The sequence below is a fragment of the Mixophyes fleayi genome, chromosome 6 (genome assembly GCF_038048845.1).
Source record: "Mixophyes fleayi isolate aMixFle1 chromosome 6, aMixFle1.hap1, whole genome shotgun sequence".
NCBI lineage: Eukaryota > Metazoa > Chordata > Amphibia > Anura > Limnodynastidae > Mixophyes > Mixophyes fleayi.
This window is the reverse complement of record NC_134407.1, coordinates 138,084,915-138,105,389: the sequence shown is the minus strand read 5'-3', so window position 1 is coordinate 138,105,389 and position 20,475 is coordinate 138,084,915. Positions and strand designations below refer to the sequence as shown.

Here is a 20,475-nt window from a genome sequence, read left to right as displayed (position 1 = left end):
AGGAACTCTGAGAAGGTGCAACTGAAGACCACTGTCAAATAGAAGCGTTGTACAGTCATCAGCAGACAAATGGTCTGTAGCAGGGTTTCCCAAACCCAGTCTTCAGGGCTCCCTAACAGTGCAGGTTTTCCATATCTCCTTGCTGGAGCACAGGTGTATTCATTACTGACTGACACATTGTAACAGATCCACAGGTGGTCCTAATTATGTCACATGTGATCCAGAAAACCTGCACTATTAGGGAGCCCTAAGGACTGGGTTTGGGAAACCCTGGTCTGTAGTGTTCCCAGCCATCACAGTCCAGAATGAAACCGCTTAAGATGGTCAGTATTTCAGGAAAAACTACTATATAAATTCTGTTGGCATTAGAATATGGAAAATTAATTTTTAGGTTTTTTTTTTTCAGTTAAGAATGCCTTTAAGGAATTGTAATTTGAATGTAAAATTTTATTTAAATAAACCTCAACCATATTAATTTGAGCTTTGTTTTTCAACAGGTTACTTGATAATTGGCCTCATCGCGATGCTTGTTGTCCTTGAAACATTTTGTGAACTTCAGCAGCTGAAGACTTTCCGTAAACTCTTCCACGTGAAGAAAAACAAGGACGAGGATCAAGATAATATAATTGAACATGACCAGTTGGCTTTCTCTTCCATTTCAGACCAGGCCGCTTCTTTAAAAGATGAACATAAATTAAGCGAACCATTTGTGGCTCTTCAGCCGGTGGTTAATTACACTGGTGAGAGCCCTTTAAACAATGAACAGTAAAGTTGTTTGAAACTCTCTGCTCATGAGAATATACCTCTATTTTAATTGTTATCACAATTGTTGCACAAATGGGTCTGTTTATCAAAGTCATGGTATTTGGGGAAACATTTGTAAAAATCCTGCTTCCATAAAAGCAAAGACTGGTCCTCCCATTCACACACTCCCTCCCCACTGCATTGTCACACAGTCCTGGTTTTCAGCCAAGTGTGTGAGATAAACCAAAAAACCCTGGGAGAAAAGGCTGCATGGAGCAAACTGAAAGAAAATCATATATACAAGTGTGAGCTAACATAATCTTTAACATGAATGTTAAACACCAAATTATTTTCCGTGACAGTGTAGGATGGACTTTTTAAAAAATATTACTGTTAAATATAAACATTTTCACCTTGCAATTAAGTGTAAAATAAAAATGTTATTATTTATTACAGCTGTTTTAATATCAATATTTTTGTTAGTATTAGTTTTAAACGGAATATCCAAATTTATATTTAATCAACATCTTCCAGTTGACAATAGGATTTGCAAGTTGTTATTGCTCCAATTTCTGTTGCCTTCTGGTTGAAAAATAACTTTATAAAAGTTGCTTCTACTCTGAGTTTGAAATTAAGCGAGTATGAAAATTGAGGTGGAACATCCCCATCTCCACCTCCTTTCCTTACAGGACAAGACAACTGTTAGTTTTTTTTTTTTTACTTTGTTTCCACTAAGCTGAACAATGAACCTTTAGGACTATTGAGAAAATAAGTGTTAATTGCTTTACAATGGATTGTATTGGTAACAGTGCAATGCATGAAAATCACAGAGGAAAAATCATTTAAACATTTTCAAGGAACCCTCTCAGTACTTCAGTGTCTGCCTTTCTAGTCTGAATTTAATTCTGTTTAATGAGGTTACACTTAGAACTAATTAGGCTATTTATCAACTGAAGTTCATGGAGAATGTGTCACTACAAAGCAATTAAAAATATATTTTGTATCAGAGTACGAGTCACAAAACGAATAATAGCTGCTGTGAGATTAATGTCTTAACTTCACGTGACTACAATTCACCAGGACAACCAAGCTTAGGTCAGCCAAGAGCAGGGAGGACATGTATATTATTTCATAGAGCAGTATAGGGTAACACAGTATCTTTAAATATCCCTATTGTCTGTCATTCCTTTTAAAGAGACCTTGCTATATATGACTGCTCTAATTCACACATTATATTGCTCAGTGCCTCATGCCTCAGTGATGCCTCTAGTGAATTGATTGGCTCAATATTGGTTCACCCTGCAGAATGTCTGCATCCACTGTGACAAGTTAATTGCACTACCAGCAAAGGAATGTGAATCAACCTTTATTAAATTGGCATCACCAGTCTTCAGAAACAATTTGGCATTTATCAACCTTACCCTGTAAAGTTCAAAAATTGTGACTTTGATAAAATGACCCCTTTTGTAAATGCTATTTTAGATGCTGCAGATAGAAAGGGAATTTATTTGCAACATACAAGTAAGATTGATTTTGACAAATATATATTGCAAATCAAAATTCTCCATTTTGCATTGTGTGTCAGAGAGCTTGGCATACAAACTTATAACTTGTTTGAATGGTCTGGCATTTTTATTAGTATAATTTATTTTTTAATGCATGTTGTTTATAAAGTATTTTTGTAGAATATAAACATATAGCAGAGGATTATTGTATATAGGAATATGTTTAACAATATGATTAAAGCTTTGTGTTGCGGCATCAGACCCTTCCTGATATGGAGAGAGCAACGCTGAAACTGAACAGCTGAGGTCTTTCTCTATATGAGATTGCTGGAACCCTGTAAAGTACAGCGAATGGTGAAGACCCCCACCAAAGTAATATTAAAGGAAAGGTAGGGGATTTACTACAAATCTTATTTAATGACAATCTGGACTTCTCTCCATGCAATGATCTACTTACTGCAAAGTCTAGGGGCTAGATTTACTAAGCTGCGGGTTTGAAAAAGTGGAGATGTTGCCTATAGCAACCAATCAGATTCTAGCTGTCATTTTGTAGAAGGTACTAAATAAATGAAAGCTAGAATCTGATTGGTTGCTATAGGCAATATCCCCACTTTTTCAAACCCGCAGCGTAGTAAATCTAGCCCTAAGAGTCATTTCTCCATACTCATTCTCCTGGACCTCTCTGTTGTTTTTGACACTGTTGATCACTGTCGACTTCACCTTAAAACATTGCCAGAATACGCCCTTTTCTTACTCAACATGCTACCAAAACTCTTATCCATTTCCTCATCTCCTGTCTTGACTATTGCACCCTCCTGTTGTCTGGCATTCCTGACACCCATATAGCCACACTTCAATCCATCCTAAATGCTGCTGCAAGACTGATTTTTCTCTCTCACCACTCCACATCTGCTGCACCACTTTGCAAATCCCTACACTGCCTCCGTGTGTCCTCCAGAAACCAGTTAAAATTACTCACCCTTACCTACAAAAGCTCTCAACACCACCACTTCATACATCTAAAACCTCATATTAAAATAATCTCCTTCCCGCCCTCTTAGATCTACCTCTGACCTGAGCCTTGTCTCTTCTCTGGTAACCACCTCTCACTCCCGCCTAAAAGACTTCTCCTGTGCTGCTCCCCACTTACGAAATTCCTTACCACGCTCAATCTTTCCCACAGCCTTCAAATCTTTAGATGCTCCTTGAAAACCCATCTATTTATGTTTTTTCAGAGGTGACCTTATCCTCGATAATACTATTCACTCGAATACACCCTCACAACTGTCCCAATCTCCACTCTAAGCCACATTTGCTTCTTTTGTATCAGCTGTGCCCTCTTCCACTTAGACTGTAAGCTCTCATATGAGCAGGGTCCTTCATACCCTTTGTTTTTATGTCTGCATTTATTTTGTCTACCTTGTATGTCACTGTTTTACGTATGTACTGTTTTCCCTACTGTACGGCGCCGCGGAGCAGTGTGGTACCTTACAAATCTACGATAATAGTGCAAACCTTTTTCTGATGCAACAATACATAAATATATTATACAAGCAGAAAAGTGACTGTTCCCTCATTTCTGCACTTTGCTTTAGAAAAGTATTTCCAATGTACCTCACAATAATGTGCACTGTATTGTAGGATATTAATATTGTAAATATTTTGATGCAATAATTTGGAACATCCTGACTCCCTTGAATTATCAGACACTTGAATGATATGTAAATAAATAAACTTGATGGTGACATTATAAACTTGAAACTGTTACACTATGACATGTCACATAGGAATGAGTGTTATGTAGACAATTGTTAAATACTACACTTGTGTATCTTACATGTAGAGATGCGTGACACCCCCCGATTCAATTTTTGGACTAGTTTTGTTTCTTAAACCCATTATTGAGCCAATGATACGGAAAATGATTTGCTGCACTATGTCTGGAACAGTTGGCATTGTTCCATCCACTAACGCAACATTTTTGTTTTGTTTCACGTTATAGAAAGGGACAATGTGACTTCCCAGCATTTTACTGGGTTCATTGTATGCAAAATATGTTCCGAACCATGAAGTTTGCCCTGCATGGGGAAACCTTTTTATTTGCTATGTGGTGTAGGACAGTGATTGTCAACAAACGGCCATAGGACTGCATTCGGCCCTTCTAGACTTCACCTGAAGCCCCCAGCTCCTTCCTAGTTTTTTGTAAGCTTTGTTTATTTTAGCTTGCAACACTTGTTTAAAATGCCTGGCTATATATTATGACAGGTTAATCTTTCTTAGTTTAAATGTATTTTCATATGTAACAATCTGCTTTAACATTACCTGTTATGCATTTGTTCTGTGTACCATGAAGTCAGGTAATATATGATTTTCTGTGAATGTTCAAGGTAAAACAAGAAAAAAATTGCTGTTATACAATTCATGAGCATAGAACTCACTTTAGGTTTTAAATTGGTAGGAAATCCCCGGAAGCATTGCAACATTTATCATGATGTGGCCATAAGACTGGAAAACAGAGGGAGATAACTTACAGAAGAGGGTGTCCCAGGGTTGGATTCACAGATTCCATAATGGGCTCACAGGCTACCCCTGAGATATCTACTTTCCAGCCCCGGATGCATCATGATAAATGTAGGTATGAGACGGGGTTCTAATCCCTTTAAAAAAACATAATCTGCATATTTAATAAATTTATCATAGAGATGTTTTGAACAAAATATTTTTTATTTGTAAACAAATATATTTTTTGCACTTAGTTTTTATCTAAGCATAGAAATGCAACATTAAAATAACCAAGTAATGAATGAAAATGTGCAATATGCATAGCCTTTTTATTTTTTTATATTTGATTTATACTTTCATTTTTATATTTATACCAGTTATCAAATTCTACATTTTTATTATGGTGTCCTCAGAATAAAAATCGGAGTATTATTTATGAATATTGCTCAAATGGTAGCCGCATTTAGGTATAAAATATTCTCAAAGGTACAAAATATGCACTGAGGTCACAGCAACCAATTGGCAATTAGCACTTCTTTGTTTAGTACAAGTTAGAAAACAAAAGCAAGTGTCTGATTGGTTGATATGGTTTTGAGGAGAGTTACACTTTTGAGTAATGTTAAATAACCCTCTATGTGTTCTATATTATTTGTTTTCCTTGCAAATCAATGTGTTATGCTGATATGATTGGATTCATTCATCAATCAAAATTTATATACATTTTAATTGTAGGATGAAATTGTTTATAATTTAAATTTACAATTAAATTTAACATTTGTAAATGTATGTGATATCTATGGATAAAATCTTGTGGGGTTTTGTTTGCAGCTGTGTTATAAAGCTTTCCACACACTATATTCTGAAGATTTAATCCAGTGGTACAGCTACAAGAGCCCCTGAGCTTCAGCAAAGTTGTCTCTTCTCAGGTCATTAGTGTGGCTTCTTTATCATTATATTTGTATTATTCTACAATATTTACATTTGTTCATTCCAAGCTAAAAGTGTGAATGCCTTTTAAAATCTGTCTTAAAAGTCAATTCAGGGAACATGGCCTGACTACTAAATGAAGATAATATGCAAGGAAGCTCCTTCAATCTTCACCTATTTGCCAATAAAAATATGAAAATATTAATATCCTCTGTGGTAGTTCATATCCAATTACCCGCTGTGGACTTAATATTCTTGCCACTAAGGTCATCAGGTGTTGCATCAGGCCTATTGCAGTTCGTCAATACACTTTGACAAAGCTGAAATATTGCCAGTGTTCATCAAGCAGAAGACACCAGTAGTACTTTAGACTCAGAAGACCCAGATCCAGTGCACAGACATTTGCTGAGCACATAGTATTCTATTGATCTGCCCACGCACGGTTCACACAAATTAATCTCCAGTATTGGGCCTACTACTGTTCTAAAGGAGGTAAAAAAAAATATCTAATTTTACAAACCAAGGCACATACAATACTGGCTCCTATCCGGTTTATCTCAAATTATCCTATGTGGGCTCTGTTAAGAGTGTGACCTCAGTTCTGGCCCTCCTTTGATACATCATATTCTGAAAAACTATACACCTCGTTCCATTCAGAATATGACTTTGTTTGCTGAAGCTCAGGGGTTCTTGTACCTGTACCACTGGTTTGAGCGGGGTTGGTTTCCAACTCTGGTTTATAAGTAAGCCAAATGGCGCTGGGCCTGGTGCAACCCTCTACCATCAGTTCATAGTCAAGTAACAACAATGTTTCTACAACATAATTATTTATATTACTCTGTATATCCAAAAATGTGGCTTACCTATCGTTCCCTTCAAATCTACTGTTATGGACATAGTTAGCAGAACTGTGTTCAGGTCATATAAATATAATGGTTACCTTTACCTTTGTAATATCTAGGTCAATATCTTAAAAATTATCTTCTAGGGCAGTGGATCCCAAACTTTCTCACTTCGAGGCACCCTTGGGGTCTCAATAATTTTTTCAAGGCACCCCTAAGCCAAAATAATTACCAAGTAGTCCCCCGCCTTGCTTACCACCGGCCCTGGCCGCGGCACCCCTGTGAGATCGCCGTGGCACCTCGGGGAGCCGTGGCACACAGTTTGGGAACCACTGTTCTAGGGGTTATAAATATTTCAGTGATGAGGCCAAAATCAAATGGATATATGAAAAAATATGCTTTAAATTAATAAAGGGTGACTTATTTCATTGGGTATATTTAGACATAAATGTCCAGTAATTTTCCTGTAGAAAGGATAACCACAGACAATACCATATAAAATGCACACTTGCTGATATAAGCATTTCCATTCATTTTAAGCTCTATGTTTATAATGCAATGGTTCAATTCAGCTGTATTTGTGGTCTGTAGTGATAGGCAATGCACCCTATATGGACAAATAGGAATTTAAATAGCCTAATGATTAATGCTTTCTTAGTATGGACAGTATTCTAACAAGGACATTAGACAGAAGAACACATTATTATATTGTGTGAACCCCCTTTGCTCTTGACAGTCCAGAAGAGTCTAATGTTTTATTTCTTTTTTTTTTTTTTCTGAATCTGCTAATTTACTTTAACATGTTTTGAAAGATAATTGTCCTATTTCTTAAAGCAGCTAATGGGGGATGGTCTTCTAAAGGAGACTCAATTTTCTGAGAATAATCTTTCCAAACTTTTTTCTAAGAGGTATTCTGCCACCTTCCATGCATGTGATTCCAGAGGGGTAAAAAAGAGGGGTGACGACTCCCATTACTTATGCTCTCCATTTCAAACAGGATGAAGTATTCATAGATAGATTGGGGAGATAACTTTTACTCTCTGCTACTGTGAATAATCTCCCGGTTATATTTGTTGCCCTAATGAAAATCAAGCATCTTTCTTTCTCTCCTTAGAACAGAAATTAGCCCACAGTAGTAAGGGTGAAATGCTTATAGAGGGGGACTTTAATACTATGCTAGATCTTAAACTAGATAGATCAAGACCCCCCTCACACCCATCATCTCTGTAAGACTATACCATCAAAAAGCCGAACTTTTGTAAAATTTATGAACACAAGCGCACACATTTATCGCCATTGGGAAATGTTTACACACATTCAGCTGAACATTGAAACATTTTGCTTTGCTCCATTTCATAATTCATAGAGAGATCAAATAGAAAAAGTTGTTTTAAGAACTTTGTCCAAGGTATTTTTTGGCACACCTATGCATGTTGTATAAAGAAGTGAGAGGTATCATATTTTATTGTTTGTACAAGGACTGAAAGAAATTAGATGTTTTTAAGTCTCCATACTGTATACTGTCTGATAATAAGGTTGATACAAGTGTTATGATAAAAGTTATGTGATTCCATTTATAAGCCTGCTATCATAAGATACACACAGTGTGGGCAAACATCCTCCAGTGGTCTTCTCAGGGTGGTGGCCTTGGTATCCCAAATTTCAAATGTTATTACCTATCTGCCTATCTTGCTCAATGTGTCTTATGGTGTGGTCCTATGGCCTCTAAGGTATGGGTGTCTATTGGGGCTGAAGGTCTGGGTTTATTCACCCCTGCTACCCTCCTCTGGCTCCTGCGAGCTCGTCGCCCAAACCAGGTCTTCACTCATCCAGTGGTAGCCTACTCCTTAGCAAATTGGGATTCTTCATCTCTGTGATATGGTTTCTCCACTCACTCCTCACCAATAATTCACCTGTTCATTTCTCCAGAGTTCCAGCCAGGTCAGTTATCCTCCACTCTCTTCCTGTGGCACACCTGAGGATATTGCTATCTAAATGCTATTACTGTCCCGAAAGCCAGATAGTTGGAATGGTCTTGATCTCTTGTTGAGTGACAGCTTACCCCCAGAGAGGTGCGAAGTCTAACAGAGGAGAGGTATTCACCAGGGATTCCAGCAAGGTAATATGGTCTTGGGTGCTCTCAACCGCAGGTCACGGTCCTCGAGGGGTCGCAGAGCAGATAATTCAGAAAACCACAAAGTAACTATAAAGCATAATGCAATGTAGCCTCAGGTGTATGGGAATTTGGGAACAGGACAGATGTTGTGCGATGTAGTATAGTCACAGGTCTTAACAGCAGAATAAGCTGAACGATGAGGCTGTGCAGCGATGAGCTGCAGGACTCAGAAGGACTGAGGTATACATTAGTGTAGTAATTCAGGAACAGGACAAATACTGAGCGAAGCATTCTAGTCACAGGACTTAACTGCGGAGTAAGCTGAACAGGTATTGCTGTGAGCGTTGAACTGCGGGGAGCAGAAGCACTGAGATCCACACAGGTGTTATAACTCTGGAACAGGACCGACGATGAGTGAAGCTACAGCCAAAGAATGAAAGGCCTAACTCGCGAAGACCAGAGCAGGGTAAATATGAGCACGGACAGGAGTCCGAGAAGATGCTTCCAATCAGATGGGGAGATCTGATCTGACACCCATAGAAAGGAGGAGGACCCTTATAAAGTGATCTAGCTGGTGATCGTCCTATCACCGTGGAGCTGAGGTTTTAAAAGTTTCCCGGGTTGTTCATGTGCAGAATACTTGGCAAGGTGGCGTCCTAGAATAGAGGGATGCCAGGCTGTACAACAGATAGGAGTAACCACGGTAAACCCATGTACACAAGGATCAGAATGGGACCAAACCCGTAATATGCATGATAAATACCCGCTCCACTCTCACTTCTCAAATCACAGACATCCAAATGGCTTTAGATATCCCAACTAGGTACTTCTACCAGTATCTGCTGATACGCAATCTCCATACCTCTGTTAAATCATGAATCACGGCCCATGCAACATGTTTGAGACGCTGTCCCTGCATAGAGGATCCACGTCCTGTTCAATCTCCACTATATACTCTGAACTCACCCTCCCAACGGAATCTAATCGGGAACCCCAGAAAGTAACATTGTGTCATGGTTCTATAGCCTTGGATCTTTGGTGTGTCCAATTTAGCACTACTTCCAGTAAGGCGGGAATATAATGGGCAGATGGTGTTCACCAGGGTCCATCGCAAAGTGGTTTGGTCTTTGCTGCCTCTGCCCTTACTGGGAGTTCCAGGCGAGACCTATAGGGAAGTCGCTGAAACGAACAGTAATAGGACACCGACTACGGTGCGAGCGAGTTAAGGTAGATATGTTACTGGAACGGTAGAGTTGTCACCTGAGATGAATCAGTCTGAGGACGGCAGGTTTACCACTGGGATGGTGGAGAATACACAGGAGGTATAATGGTCTGCGGACAGCTGAATCCCAGGAGAGGTAGAAATCAAGCAGGAGAAAGATGAAAGGAGCCACGTCTAGCACCTAGGGTAGGCAACTAAAGAACAGGTACTGAGCTGCTGATGGAAGTGCCTATTATGTTTGTAGCCAAATTAGCCAGCCAATGAGGAGGCAACAGAGAGAATAAGCAGATCGGGTCTAAGCATGTACAAATACGAAGAGATGATGGCGAGTGGCCAGGACGGAGCGCTGCGGGGGGCAAGTAAGTGCGTGGGCTTTGGTTATGGAAGCCAAATGCCCAGTGCGTGACAGTACCCCCCCTCCTCCCCTTTTAAAGGTGTGCGCTGCACGCATAGAGTTGGGTTTTGTGGGGAACTTCTTATGAAATCTCTTCAGCAGCTAGGGTGCATTGATGTCTGCAGCGCGGACCCAGGAATGCTCTTCATGACCGAAACCTTTCCAATCTACCAAATATTTTAGGCCACCATTATAGAATTTGGAGTCCAATATTTGTTTGACCTTGGGAATGGTGGATGTGGTATGGGCGGAGGAAAATCGATTAACAATTAGCCGTTTTAACAAGGAAATGTGAAAGGAATTTCTAGATACAAAGGGAGGCTGGTAATGATAATTTAACACAGATAGGGTTGAAGACTTATGAAATAGTATAAGGACCAATGAAACGATGGGCAAGTTTCATACAGGGAACTTTCAGGCAAATACTTTGGTGGAAAGCCATACTCTATCCCCTACTTTAAAGACAGGAATTGCTAGACGCTTCTTGTCAGCCGAGAATTTGTAACGCTTGTAAGATTTTCTAAGACACTTCCTTACTTGGTTCCAAATGGAAGATACTTTTTACTGCAGTGAGTTAACAGTAGGTACCTGGGTAAGATGGAGGGAAGAAAATTTGGTAAACGACAGATGTGCCCATAAACGACTGAGAAGGGTGACACAGGTGAACTCATGGAAGGCATTGTTGTGCGCATATTCAGCCCAAGGTAGGAGATCAGCCCGGTTATCCTAATTGGCAGATGACTACATCCTGAGAAAAGTCTCCAAGTCTTGATTGACTCCCTCGGTTTGTCCGTTGGATTGTGGATGATATGAGGATGATAGGTTCAGCTGAATTCCAAGGAGTCTACATCGTGCTCCCAAACTTTTACACAAACTGGATGCCTCGGTCCGAAACTATTTCTGAAGGACAACCATGTAGGTGGAAAATCTCCTTAATGAAATGTAGAGCCATGACTGGCAGGGAAGGAAGACCGATGAGCGGCATGAAATGGCCCATTTTAGACAATCGATCGACCACTAACCAAATGGTGTTGAATTTCTTGCTGGGTGGAAGGTCCTCTAGTCATATCTCTAACACCTAATATATAATTGTATAATCGCCAAATTATCTAATATTTAACAATAATGACCACTTTTAATATAAGACAAGACTTAAGCCAGAGGCAAGACAATCGAAATGATAACTTGGAAAATCTATTCAATATATCATATACTAGTGAAACATCCCAACAACATTGGATGGATGATCTAATAGACCTAAAACACTTGTTAATAAAAGAAACTAAAACATTCTGGAACAAGATTACTTTTGAAAACTATATCAAACAAAATTTAGTACCCCGAGGTCTTAGACCAAGAATTTATCCATCATATGAGCTAGCTACCCCACAATTGAAAGAAGAGTGGGAACAAACACTACTCAGATGCTCACATGATCTTATAAAGATCTTGATTAAAGATGATGAGACAAAACTTGTAAAGCTAACTAATGATATATCACAATTAGGTGAGAAATTGAAAGAATATGAAAGTCTGGATAAATTCCAAAAAACATATGAAAAATACAAAAAAGAGGTTAGAGAGATAGAAGAAATAGTAAAAGACAAGAAAAAGAGAAAATTTGCACGTGACCAATATGATTTTGAACAGAAAAACATATTTAGATGGAATCAGAAAAAAGGACAGCCCTTTAGAAAAGACACAATGCGAGGATACTCCACCTCAGAAACAGAAACATCTGACGGGGAAACATCAGAAACCCCGAATGTCAATAGAGCCACTCAATCTCTTCAACACATTAATTTTTTAGGCAAAAGTATAAGATCAGTAGAAGAAGGTACGGACATAAGAAAACGAGAAGGGCTAGGAAGAAAAAGAGAAATAAGAGAATGGGAGGGAAATCAACAGAGACAGAGAAGGAAACCAAAATACTAGAAGAAACAGACAATTTGGACAATGCATTGAAAATTATTAATTTATCTGATCAACCACTCACACAAACCCAAATAAACGTACTCTCGAAAGGGTTATCTTTTTCACCAACTAATAATATGAATAGATTTGAAGTAGAAAAAGATCTCCATCTATTTGGGAGAAAATTACTTTTAAAAAAGTTCTTCTGTAAAAGAGAAGAAATTACAGTAGACACTACATTAGATACTCTATCATCTCAAAAACAAGATGTATCTTTAACAATGCCAATGTCTCAGTTTGATACACAAGAACACGATATAATCTCTGCTCTTGAAGAATTACAAAGAGAAGCATTACTAGGCACGAATCCCAGTCAGAATGTGGACAAAAACCCGGAAATTAAAAAGAAATCTACTTTCTGTCCTAACCCCATGATCTGTCCAGAAATTATGATATATATGGAACTGGTATCCAAAGATCTGGACACACTAACAACTTCCACACAAAAAGGGAGTAATAATTTAACTTTTGAAGAGAGAAAAATACTAAAAGAAATGAGTGAATGGAATAATGTCGTTATTAAACCCTCAGATAAGGGCGGCAACATTGTGATCTGGCCTATAACAGACTATAAGGGAGAGATATACAAACAATTAAATGATATTAAATGCTATCGAAAACTAAGCAATAATCCCACAAATGTAATTCTAAAGAACTACCAAAATCTAATAAAGGAGGCTTTGGATAACGGCTATATTACTAATAAAGATTATGAATTTTTATGGGTAGAAAACCCTAAAACATCGACATTTTATGTACTCCCCAAAATTCATAAAAATGAGAAAAAACCACCGGGTAGACCAATCATCTCGGGTATCGATAACCTGACTGAAAAAGCCAGTATATACGTGGATAAATATCTAAGAGAATTTGTATATACCCTACCCTCCTATGTACGTGATACATTAGATGTTCTAAGCAAAATTGAAAATATCACAGTAAATGAAAACACCTGGTTATGTACCTGTGATATTGAATCATTATATACTAGCATAGAACATTCCATGGGTATAAAAGCAGTGAAACAATTTCTAGAAACCAAAGTCAAAAATGATCACAATTACTTTCTTCTATCTCTTTTGGAATTCATCCTGACAAACAACTATTTCACATTCAACAACCAATTCTTCCTACAAGTGAGAGGTACTGCCATGGGGACAACATGTGCCCCAACTTATGCCAACATATACCTGGGTTGGTGGGAACAAAAAATGGTTTTTGTCGAGGAAAATGATATCTACACACAATATATCTCAGTTTGGCTGAGATATATCGATGATATTTTTATAATTTGGGAGGGACGAAAAGAAACCTTCATAGAATTTGTTAATCATCTCAACAAGAATGAAATCAATCTGAGACTTACCTTTGAAATTAAAATGGATAAAATAAATTTCCTAGACCCAACCATAATCATTAACGACCAAAAAGAACTAACAACAGATAATTTTAGAAAGAATACAGCTACGAACAGTATACTTCATGCATCTAGTTCACATTTCCCACCTACAATAAAAAGCATACCCAAAGGAGAATTTTTACGCATAAGACGAAATTGTGGCGATTCAGAAATTTTTGACAAAAGGGCAAATGAACTAAGTGAAAGACTGCTAAAAAGAGGATATAGCAATAAATTGATTGGCAAATCATACAGATCAGCCAAATCAATGAAAAGGGAAGAATTAATCTTCCAGAAAAAGACAAAAAGTGATCAAGAAACAGAACAAATTAGATTTATAGGTACTTTTAACAATAAGTGGAAAGAAATAGATAAAATCATACAAAAACACAGCCACATTTTGAAATTGGATCAAGATCTCAATAAAATTCTCAGAGAAAATATAGCTATAAGCTGGAGAAGATCTAAAAATTTAAAAGATATATTAGTGCATAGCCACTTTCAGGAAAAATTCAAACAAATAGGCACTATTCATCACACCACAGGATTTTATCCCTGTGGAAAATGTAAAGCCTGTAAATATACTAAAAAAACTAAAGAATTTACTGACAAATATAATCATTGTCACAAAATAAATACCTTTATAAACTGTGACACACAAGGCGTAATCTACTGTTTGAAATGTACTTGCAACCTGATGTATATAGGCATGACAAATCGAGCTTTCAAGCAGAGACTTCTAGAACACATTGGAAATATTCGCAATGCCGAACAGGATACCAGAAAAATGAAAACAATTACAAGAGTAGCCAAACACTTTCTCAAAATACATAATAGTAATCCCAAAGATCTGACAGCCTTTGGTATGGAAAAACTAAATTTAGGTATAAGAGGAGGTAATATAAAACAAGAACTTCTCAAAAGAGAAACCAAAATGATTTTTCAGATGGGAACGGTACACCCAGGTGGCTTGAATGATAACAATAACTATATGGTTTTTCTCTGAACAATCAGCTAGAGATATATAAAGGAAAATAAGTATACCTCGATGAAATATAACCTTATATACTCTCTTCATGTGGGGATTGTAAGTGTAACACAATACAACATATTAGGGAACGACAATAGAATATAAATAAAAGCTTGTAGAAACCCAAATAACTCAAAACAAATTACAAATGATATTAACATATAAATAACTAATAAAGAATTTATTAACTCAAACTTTAGAAATTGACTGATTCTATCATTATAATATATTAATACTCACATATGTGGGTGTGTGGTTGGTCTGGTAAGGTCCGGTGTTCTTGTTTACATCTAGGATAAAAATAACCTGAATTCACATATTTACATATTAAGTTATTTTCACATCACTTCAAAACAAAAATAGTAAAAAATAAAAATGAAATAAAAATTAAAATAATTTAAAATAAATAATAAAAGATAAAAAACATAAAAAAATAAAAAAGATCAATGAAATCATGATATTCACTTGAAGTAACTGACACATGTAATAATATTTCTCACTATCAATGTATACACAGTAATTTTTGTCAGTCACTTATAATATGTTTATTTTTACTATAAACCCTAATCACATATCTATCACTTTTTAATTTATTACACACAAGTTAGTTTAAAGTTAGTCACTCATAGAATTAATTTATAGTAAAAGGACAGGACCAATAACATATCCTATCAATCAATAATATAAGACTGTAATTTAAATAACCTAAAATCAATAAGAAAATGCAAGTGGAATCTCATAGCCATAAAGCACCAAACATTTTGAATCTAAAAATCTAACTGTTAAAGAAACATCAATTGGGTAAATCAGAATTAACAAATATTTAACATACCTAAATAAGCACCATACATAATAGAGAGATATGTATCTACTCAATATAATCCAAAGGAAAGACTGGATAAATAGAGAAAAAACAACATTTAATAAACTTGATATACTCTTAAAAAGATATATAGCCAGACTGAATCCAGCTATGAATAAATCACGGGGAAACATGACCCCTTTAATATACTGAGATCACCAAAGTGATGAGCCTAGTGAAACTTCTCTTCTTTCCCTTTTAAATGAATATCTTAAAATACCTTGTGATAAACAAAGATAGAGACTGATTCCAAGAAGATATATAAAAAACGAGTGTTAATAGCTGAAATAGCTGAAATATAAGACAGCGTATCTGACGAACACACACCTCCAAAATAACACAGTTGGATTGGACATAGTTCCGATCACGTGACTAGGTAGGAACCTCTCATAGTGTATAAAAGAGATGTCAGATCATTGCCTCAGCTTGCCTTGGACAAAGCAGACCATAGCGAAACGCGCGTCGGCGTCCTCGCTATCTGTTTATCTGATTTCTCTTTAACTGGCAGCTGTAACTATACCCCGATATATCCAGAGTCAGTTCGGTGGTATTTATAGGTAGTTAGCAATACACTCCCCGTATGATGCATTTCCTCTAAGATTATCCTATACTATGTGCTAATTATTATACTTGGCACTTATAAACAGCGCTATAGCCTAACATAATACTATGGGAATGGTTTAATAGGAGTGGTCATGAATAATAAGCATACTGGTTAAACTAATTACTGTGATGCTACTACCATTTTGATCAGCACAAGTCCAAACATTAACAGGGAATATACTAACAGATAGCAAGTATTTTTATTCCTTTTAATATATATTTCGCTTTATTTTAACCTATACCAATAAAAGTTATATTTTATTAATAAAATACGATCATTAGAAAGTATTAGTGCACCTACAATACAACTTTCTCTCTTTCCTTTTCTACAATGGGTGGAAGGTCCGTAATAAAGTCCATGCTGATATGAGTCCATGGTTTAACCTGAGTGGGTAATGGAAGTAAGTGACCAGAAGGAGACTGCCAGGGGGACTTATGCTGGTTGCAGGTGTTGCACAGTGCGTAAGCCAGGCCACCAGTAACTCCGGGAGTTTTATGAGTACCAGTGTGACCAGAGAAGCAAGTAGAGTGGAGCTAAGCCAGGAGCCTTTTCTGGAAACCAGGAGAAACAAATGTCTTCCCAGGCGGAGTCATAGGGGTTTTGGCCAAGGTGGAAGAACAGGAGACACTTGGGATCCAAAATAGGGTGGCAGGATACATTTTCAGACTTAGCATCGGGAAGGAAAGCGCGAGACAAGGCATCAGCTCTTTTGTTCTTCTCCCCAGGTTTGTAGGTGATATGAAGATCAAAGAGTGAAAAGAAAAGCGACCATCGCGCCTGTCAGGGATTTAAACATTGTGCAGACTGAAGATACAACAAGTTCTTGTGGTCAGTAAAAATAGTTACAGGGTGTCAGGCTCCCTCTAACAGATAGCACCACTCTCCTAAGGCCCCTTTAATGGCGAGTAACTCCTTGTCTTCAATAGCATAGTTATTTTTAGCTGGAAGGAATTTCCGGGAGTAAAATGCACAGGGGTGAAATTAATTTAGAGGAGACTATTGCGAGAGGGCGGCCCCAATGCCTACCTTGGAAGCATCAATTTCCAGAAAGAATGGTAAGGAGGTGTCTGGTTGTTAGAGGATAGGAGCTTTAGAGAAGGTGTTCTTTAGGAATTCAAAGGCTTCTCGGTCTTCGGTAGACCAAGATTTAGGATTGAAGCCATTCCGAGTGAGTGACACAATGGGAGCCACAATGGAAGAGTAGCCTCTAATGAAAAGTCTGTAGTAGCTATAGAAACCTAGGAAACGCTGAATGGGCTTGAGACAGAGTGGAAGGGGCCAATCGAGATCCATTTGGAAGCCAGTGCCTGAGACTATATAGCCAAGAAATGACATCCGTGGGAGTTCGAAGAAACACTTTTCGAGTTTACAAAAGAGTTGATTTCTGCGCAACCTAGAGAGAACCTCTGCTACGTGAAGACGGTGAGAGGAGATATCCTGAGAGAAGATTATCATCTAGGTAAACGACTATAGAGACATGGAGAAGATCCCTGAAAATCTCATTGATGAAACTTTGGAACACGGAAGCGCATTACATAAGCCGAACGGCATTACAAGATACCTGTAGTTGCCATCACGGGTATTAAAGGCCATCTTCCATTTATCTCCGGATCTGATTCTAATAAGATTATAGGCCCCTCAAAGGTCCACTTTAGTGAAATCCTTGGCTCCTTTAATACGGCGAAGAGTTCTGTGATGAGCGGAATGGGATATCGGTTCTTGACTGTTATCGCATTTAGCCAATGATAATCTATACATGCCTGTAATGTCCCTTCTTTATTTTAAAGGAAAAGAAGCCTGCTCCGGCCAGAGAGGTGGAGGGCCTGTTGAGACCAAGATGGAGATTTTATGTAACATATTTGGACAAGGCTAGTGTCTCGGCAAGAGACAGCGGATATACATGCCCTCGAGGGAGGAGTCTTGCCGGGCTGCAGGTCAATAGGACAGTACCATGGCCGATGAGGAGGAAGATGTTCAGAATGAGTTTTATCAAATGCATGGAGCAATAGAGATGGAATAAGAGTTTGTATACAACGTTGATAGACCTGGTTCGTTCTCTTGAAAATTAACATAATCCTGGATGATCAGGTGGATGGTAGATGCATACTGACGCATTTCGTTTGGCTCTGTCAGATTTTATAAAGACACCACAACAATATCCTTAATCAAGAGAAATAAGTGTTCCACTATATACCGTATTTCCCCAAGTATAAGACGCACCTTTTCCCCCCAAATTTTGGGTCTAAAAAAAAGGTGCGTCTTATACACTGCAAGCGCTACTTACCTTAATGAAGAAGTCGGCACCTGGTGTGAGAAAGAAGTCCCCGCTAATCGGAACAGCGTGTCCCCGCTGGCTGCTTCACACAGCGTGTCCCCGCTGGTTGCTTCACACAGGATGTCTGTGCTGGCTGTTTTACATAGCTTGTCCCCGCTGGCTGCTTCCCATAGCGTGTCCCCGCTGGTTGCTTCACACAGCATGTCCGTGCTGGCTGTTTCACACAGCTTGTCCCCGCTGGTTACTTCACACAGCGTGTCCGTGCTGGCTGTTTTACACAGCTTGTCCCCCGCTGGCTGCTTCACACAGCGTGTCCCCACTGGCTGCTTCACACAGCGTGTCCCCACTGGCTGCTTCACACAGCGTGTCTCCGCTGGCTGTTTTCACACAGCTTGCCCTCGCTGATTGGCAAAAGGACCTTAAGGTCCTTCAGGCGCCTCCCACAGTCTCGGAGCTGTAAGTCTTTATGTAATACATTTTTTTTTTCATTTTGGGCCCCAAAATTAAGGTGCGTCTTATACAGGGGTGCGTCTTATACTTGGGGAAATACGGTATTATCTGGCCCTATATTTTATTCCTCCTATGTGCTCTTACATTTCTGAATATTGTCAGTGATGTTTGTGACATTTTAAGTCCATGCAAGTAAAACTTAGAGCATTAGGAGGAAAGCCCTACCAGCTCTTGGTTTTGTAGCACTAATATTTCATTGATTTCCTTGTTTTGCCTTTTTGCAGTCTCCTGCCAGCTATAGCTGCTTATAATGTACTATACTATCATATAGAACATTTAATTACAGAATTACAATGTGACATCATAATATAAAAGCTGAAACAGCAAGCTCTAGATATGTCACATAAATATTAGTCTCAAATTATACTTCAAAAGTCCATAAGTAGATGTTTCTTTCTGTTTCCTCTTCTCTCTTGTCACCTTTTCATCCTCATCAAGTATACATATCGATAGGGAAAGAAGAAAACGTAATAATAGTGAAGTACGTCTCAATGGGATATTATAGGGATAACCAAAGCCCAGTACCTCACCAAGTGGAAAAGAAGGAGCACCCCGATTCTTATTGGTGTAGTAATAGCATATACAAAGTCAGTCACCATAGGTTCCAGTGAACCCCTTATGGTAATATGCCTACATCAAACTTTGATATTGCTGGCATAATCATATCCTCTTTGACTGATTTTTCACACCACAGGACTCGAATCTTCCCTTATATCCCTTTTTACAGGATCAATTGTACTATTTTTCTTCCCTGGATGTAACATCATAGTACAACCCATTATAAATAGATGACAGAAGAGTGTATGGAAGCTGGGATCCTGGAAACTGTCATACACTTCAAGTATAATAGCTTACAGTAAAGACCCATAAGCTGTGCAGTGTGATAAGTGGCAGTAGCTGAACTGTAGTTACAAGGTAATTATGTGTTACTGTCTCATTTTACACACATAAGTTATTGCGGTGAGACACCCTTTAAAATAGATATCTAGTTGATTGTAATTGTAAAAACAGTTGATTGTAATTTTCCTGTATCTACTTATACTGTGCATATAATATTGGGCAGCACGGTGGCTAAGTGGTTAGCTCTTCTGCCTTACAGCGCTGGGGTCATGAGTTCAATTCCCGACCATGGCCTTATCTGTGTGGAGTTTGTATGTTCTCCCTGTGTTTGCGTGGGTTTTCTCCGGGTGCTCCGGTTTCCTCCCACGCTCCAAAAACATACTGGTAGGTTAATTGGCTGCTATCAAAATTGACCCCAGTCTCTCTCTCTCTCTGTGTGCTAGGGAATTTAGACTGTAAGCTCCAATGGGGCAGGGACTGATGTGAATGAGTTCTCTGTACAGCGCTGCAGAATCAGTGGCGCTATATAAATAAATGGTGATGATGATGATTGAAGGTTGAGTCAGAATTTGATTACAAGGTATTCCAAACGTATGCTCAATTTTCCAATTTCCAATTTTGAACTGACCTGCAATTTCTACAGTTGTTGGTCTGAACAGGAGATGCGCACTGTCACTGGGATCAATCATCTCGATATCTGCACAATATTCAGAGCAATTTTTTCACCTT

The 20,475-nt window shown here is 38.2% G+C and overlaps 1 protein-coding gene and 1 long non-coding RNA gene across 2 annotated transcripts in view; one reads left to right on the top strand and one right to left on the bottom strand.

The window, feature by feature from the left end:
• Positions 1–4,779, top strand: part of KCNK1 (potassium two pore domain channel subfamily K member 1) — a 19,190-nt gene extending 14,411 nt beyond the window's left edge. The window contains exon 3 of the mRNA XM_075176501.1: positions 498–4,779. Within this exon, the coding sequence (XP_075032602.1) occupies positions 498–769 (272 nt within the window). The 3' untranslated portion in view covers positions 770–4,779. The remainder of the gene's footprint in view (positions 1–497) is intronic.
• LOC142094406 (uncharacterized) lies at positions 427–20,475 on the bottom strand. The gene is made up of 3 exons (XR_012677659.1): positions 20,375–20,475; positions 4,572–4,621; positions 427–674 (listed from the first exon to the last, which is right to left on the bottom strand). It is a non-coding gene; the product is annotated as an uncharacterized LOC142094406 (long non-coding RNA).